Source organism: Diadema setosum, chromosome 18, assembly GCF_964275005.1.
Source record: "Diadema setosum chromosome 18, eeDiaSeto1, whole genome shotgun sequence".
NCBI classification, from domain to species: domain Eukaryota; kingdom Metazoa; phylum Echinodermata; class Echinoidea; order Diadematoida; family Diadematidae; genus Diadema; species Diadema setosum.
The window spans coordinates 31524832-31529565 of NC_092702.1; the positions used below are offsets into that span (position 1 = coordinate 31524832).

The 4734-nt window shown below is 40.7% G+C and overlaps 1 protein-coding gene across 1 annotated transcript; it reads left to right on the forward strand.

Moving 5' to 3' along the window:
* Nucleotides 1-356: 356 nt before the first annotated feature.
* On the forward strand, nucleotides 357-4280 carry LOC140241865 (uncharacterized). The gene is made up of 5 exons (XM_072321618.1): nucleotides 357-648; nucleotides 1216-1821; nucleotides 2118-2243; nucleotides 2952-3047; nucleotides 3353-4280. Exons 1-5 carry the CDS (start codon nucleotides 490-492, stop codon nucleotides 3605-3607), a joined length of 1242 nt encoding a protein of 413 aa, XP_072177719.1. The 5' UTR covers nucleotides 357-489; the 3' UTR covers nucleotides 3608-4280.
* Nucleotides 4281-4734: the final 454 nt, after the last annotated feature.

A 4734-nucleotide genomic window follows, 5' to 3' on the forward strand; every position in this document is an offset into this window, starting at 1 on the left:
AGGCATATTGATTGACTCAAACCCCCCCCCCCCCCTAAAAAAAAATAAATAAATAAAAGTTGTGGTATCATGCAAAGCTGATCACTTTAGACTTGTGTATATACATGTAATTATCATAGAAAGTATAGACGAGAGTTAAAATACAAGGAGACTCTAAATCCGCTCAGTCACCGGGGAAACCCCGTGGAGCTAGAAATACCATTCTCGCAACGCACGCTAAAATAGGGATTTTGCCGCGCATGCGTTCGTACGGATTACCCACGCTTGGGGACGCTCCAAGTCGGTCTATAAAAAGGCCGACGCACTGTGTGGAAGTCACCATCATTTCAGAGCGTTATTCTGTGGCTGGTACATAGAGAGCGGGTTTCTCTCATTTCGCAGGGTAAACGGAAGCACCATATCTTTCCCCTTTCACCTTCCCTCTGGAAATATTTGCACATTTGTTTTGGTTTTTCAAGCAAGGGATCCGCCCAAGCACAGCAGCCAAACATGGATCACTGTGGCAAGCCAGATGTTACACTGGGTAAAGTAAGCGACGAGAGTTATACGTGTACATGTCACAACGGCAGAAAGCCAGAGCAGGCCCCCGGACCTCGACCGTGCAGAGCTTTTGAGCCTGTCGACCATATCAGCTCGGACTCGGACGAGGTAATTATACAGCCGAACTTACAATGTACTCCCACCTCCTTTTCCCACAACGTTGTCCACGATCCCTTCGAATGGAACAAAGCTAAACAATATTAAATGTCATTATTTGTTTTATTATATTAGAAGACAAAGGCCCTAACACTTAGTGCATTTTACTTAAATTTCTTAGTATTTTTCTTGATTACATTTTTTTATATTGATTTTGGGTACTTACGTATAATTCAAATGACTATTTGCAATTGCATTGGAAATAATATAAATGAAATGAAATAAAAGAGAAAAAATGAAATGAAACAATACTAAGATTTGGGGTGAAAGAGTACAATCTCATTTTTGTAATCCGGCATATGAATAATTATGTTTGTTTGTGTTATGTTCGTAATGATTTTATTATGTTGGGTATTCATTTTAAACTATACGGTTACACGTGGTGTGCACAATAAAAAGATAATGATGGAATCATCAATCACAACTAGTAGAGATAAGTAAGACAAGTTAAAGGTATGAATGTGTGAGTGATATAATTCTAAAATATGCTTGAAATAATTTATGCCACCGTTTTCACAGAATAGCGACCATGCGTTATACGACAGTGACACTCCTCTTCCACTCGAGACCCGGTTGCGAGTAGCGAATCACAACATTGAACGACTGCGACGCGAGAAGAGCAACATTCGGCAGCAACTGAAGGAGGTCACCAAAATGAACACACGGTGGCAAAAGTACGACAAGGAGAGGGACGCCGTGGTCGACGACCTCACGGCGCAGCTTCAGCAATCCCGGGAGAAGATCGACGAACTGGAGGCGAGGCTTTCGGAGCAGCGAGATCAGACGGAGGAGCTGGAGCTGCGGTGGACAGACGCCAGGGTTCGAGCGGCGGAGCGGCAGGCTGAGCTGGAGCGTTGTCAGCAGAAGATACAGGCGTTGGAGCTGAACCTAAGGCAGTCGGAAAAGAAGCGACACGAGGCGTCACATCGTCTCGATGCCGCCATGAGAGATCGAACGAAGCGGGAGGACGGCGGGCGACCCACCAAGGAGGCCACTAAGGACAGGGATCTTTACCAAATGAGCAAGCGCGTTGTGGACCTCAAGGAGAAAGCGAGCCAGCTGCAGGACCAGCTGGTAGCAACCAAGACCCAGATGACAGAGCAAGCCGACTTATACACTCAACAGGTGAGATATCTTGATGATCAAAGCGGTGTTGTGTAGTTCTGCAGATTATTTGTCTGTGAACAGTCCATGTAACGATCCTTGCGCATAGCCAGGAAAGACATATAAATGACTTTTCTCAGCGCCTTCGCATGGATGATATTTTATGGAAATTACTGAATCATAAAATAAAAATGATTGTAAAATCATGTTCCCTTTTGTGTTTGGTGTAGTTGTAGTCAACATTTTTGCATCTCGATGCAGCTATTAGTGTGTGGCATCTCTGATAACTGAGTTTTTTCTTTTCCATTCCTCTACAGATTTCAATATGTCTAGAGGACTTCAAGCAAGAAAAGAAGGAGAAGGATCGCATCAAGAAAGAAAACGATGATCTGAAGAAGCAGCTCAAGAAATCAGAGGACTTTGCGAACTCACTCAAAGTTCAGGTAGATATAAGATCAGATCTCTTAACTTATTGTCACCGTTGCCGTTCTGGAATCGGTTTTAAAAGTTGTAGAGGGTATAGAGGGTTTTTGTGAAAGGAGATTATTTGATTTCTACTTTTCGATTTCGTTTATAACATCGATTACACATCTATTTACATACGTTAAAGTGCATTTCAATTAGTGAATTGTAATTAGCTGTTCAGGTCCACGTCCGTATCTTGGTTACAGTAAATACAAATCCTGTCGCTCCCATATTATATTTGACGCATAAAGACTTTGTAACACGGATTGTTTCATTAAGTAAAGACTTCTTGATCAGACGTCATCTTGGCTGTATGATTTAGGGTCAAATGTGAAAATTACTGTAGTGGTTAAATTGGTTTTAATGCTTTTTCTATCGCCCCCAATCCTTCGTATCACCTAACTCGTTCCAGTGACGAAATCAAATCTCGTTCATTATTCTTAATGCTGTATCCTTTTGTAAAATGTCAAATGTTTAATGAATTGGTTAGATAAACTTGAACTTGAACTTGAACTTAATTGTAATTAGTGCTTCAGATCCAATAGCCTCTCATTGTTCGGCGAACTTAAATGGCTCACATGAAGAAACGTAGTCGTTATATGAAAAAAAAAGGGCGTTATTGCTTCTTCCGCATTCTCTGATGTTTGTGCATGCTTGATAATTATTGTGCGTGTTTCTGATTACAGATCACACGATACCAAGAACAGCAGAGAAACAAGTCGTCTTCTCGTGTTCTCTCTACCCGCCATGTTCAAAACTACTATGCTGACATGTTTATGGAGGTAAGAGCAATGATGTGATAAAACACTATGATCATGTGGATGCTTCTTTTACAAAGTGATAACAAAGGACAGTCTTTGGTTCGTAATAGTTCATGTTCTTGCGTGAATATGAAGTTACACATTCAACGATAATCATTCAAAATATTTCACGCGTCCTCCTCGTATATTAAATTGGTAATTTATACGGTGTCTTTGTTAACGCTCTTGGAATAAGTTTTGCTTTTTTGTATATTTGTATGGGTAGCCTTCTTTCACACGAGAACGCGTGTCATCAACATCGCTATCTCTTTTTAATTTCTTTGCAGCCCCTTGATGATTCGTGGGATGATGCCGGCTACACTCTACCGAGGGACGTCGTCCACGACGCCCCCAATGGATTCGATGAGACTGACCTGCCAGTGACCACGCCCATGGGAACTTGTGGGGGTGCAATCAGGGACCCACCTCCCCAGTACGATGACCGCTCTATCATGGGTCAAGTGGTCTTCCCAAGGGTCAAGCGTGTTGGCGAAAGGTCATCCACGACACCTCTCCCAACCAGCAATCTGGTCCTACATTGATTAATTGTGCCCACTTCTTTCATTTCTAATCTATACGTAAATTCCTGATCTATTATGCTACATTGAAGTATGATGTTGTACAGCATGTCCTCTGAGGGTCTTTATATACTTCTGATAACAGACACTCATTATCAAAGTACGAACATGTGCTATAAGGCAAGTACTAGCACGCGCGATATTTTGCAATCAAATACATCAGTACTCATACATGGCAAAAAATTTTCTACATTCAGTTGGTAGGTATAGGTCAAAGACATTCTTTGTGATTATACTCCAGTACTTTAAAACGTCAGTAAAATTTTGACTTGTGTGTATGCTTGTATACCGAGCTACCGGAGAGTACGTTCTTACCTCATTCAGTATTTTTTTCCTTCATGAAAATTGTGGTTTTGAAATGAAAATACGACGCTTCTGAAATTTTCGTATGTAGCATGCTCTGTTAACAATTTCCCGATTTGTCTGTTATCAAAGATATGTTTTAGACTAGTCTGTTTCGGTCTTCAGAAGTTAGCATCCCAACTCTTGATATTCAAAGAAATCTGATTCAGTACTAAAAAAACTCATCATTGTGTCGGCTAGTCCTTCTTAGGTACTGTTAATGCTATTTCATTTTTCTGGAGGTGTTTTGCGTGCGAAAGAAATCTGATTCAGTACTAAAAAAAATCATCATTGTGTCGGCTAGTCCTTTTTAGGTACTGTTAATGTTACAATGTATTTCATTTTTCTGGAGGTGTTTTGCGTGCGGAGCACATAAAAACTCCTAACAACAACAACAACAACAACAACAACAAAAACCCGACCAATGAAAGTTTATTGCCCATTTCTTGCCCGTTTCACTGAATTACTATGCAAAGAAGATCTGTTCATTTGTCTTCTCTCAGGCATATGGTCATGATTGATAGGTCATAACTAACTATGTAGGCCTACTGATATACTGACTTGAGTAAAGTTGTAAGTCTTTGTAAATATACTGATTCATAAGAAAGTTCTCTGTATGACCATTTCAAGAGAAAATTGTAGTTTGTGCACTCGCGGAGGTTTTGGTCATGGAAAACGACAAAATAATAGATTTGCTAAGATGCCTCTATTGTTGTAGCTGCGTCTGTGAAGTATACAGAGCGTTTTAT

Bases quoted from the DNA above. Each gene is read 5' to 3' on its own strand.
- LOC140241865 (XM_072321618.1), top strand. From the start codon at position 490: ATGGATCACTGTGGCAAGCCAGATGTTACACTGGGTAAAGTAAGCGAC. The intron at 2,244-2,951 runs GTAGATATAAGA...TTCTGATTACAG, and splicing joins CGAACTCACTCAAAGTTCAG to ATCACACGATACCAAGAACA. The intron at 3,048-3,352 runs GTAAGAGCAATG...ATTTCTTTGCAG, and splicing joins ATGCTGACATGTTTATGGAG to CCCCTTGATGATTCGTGGGA.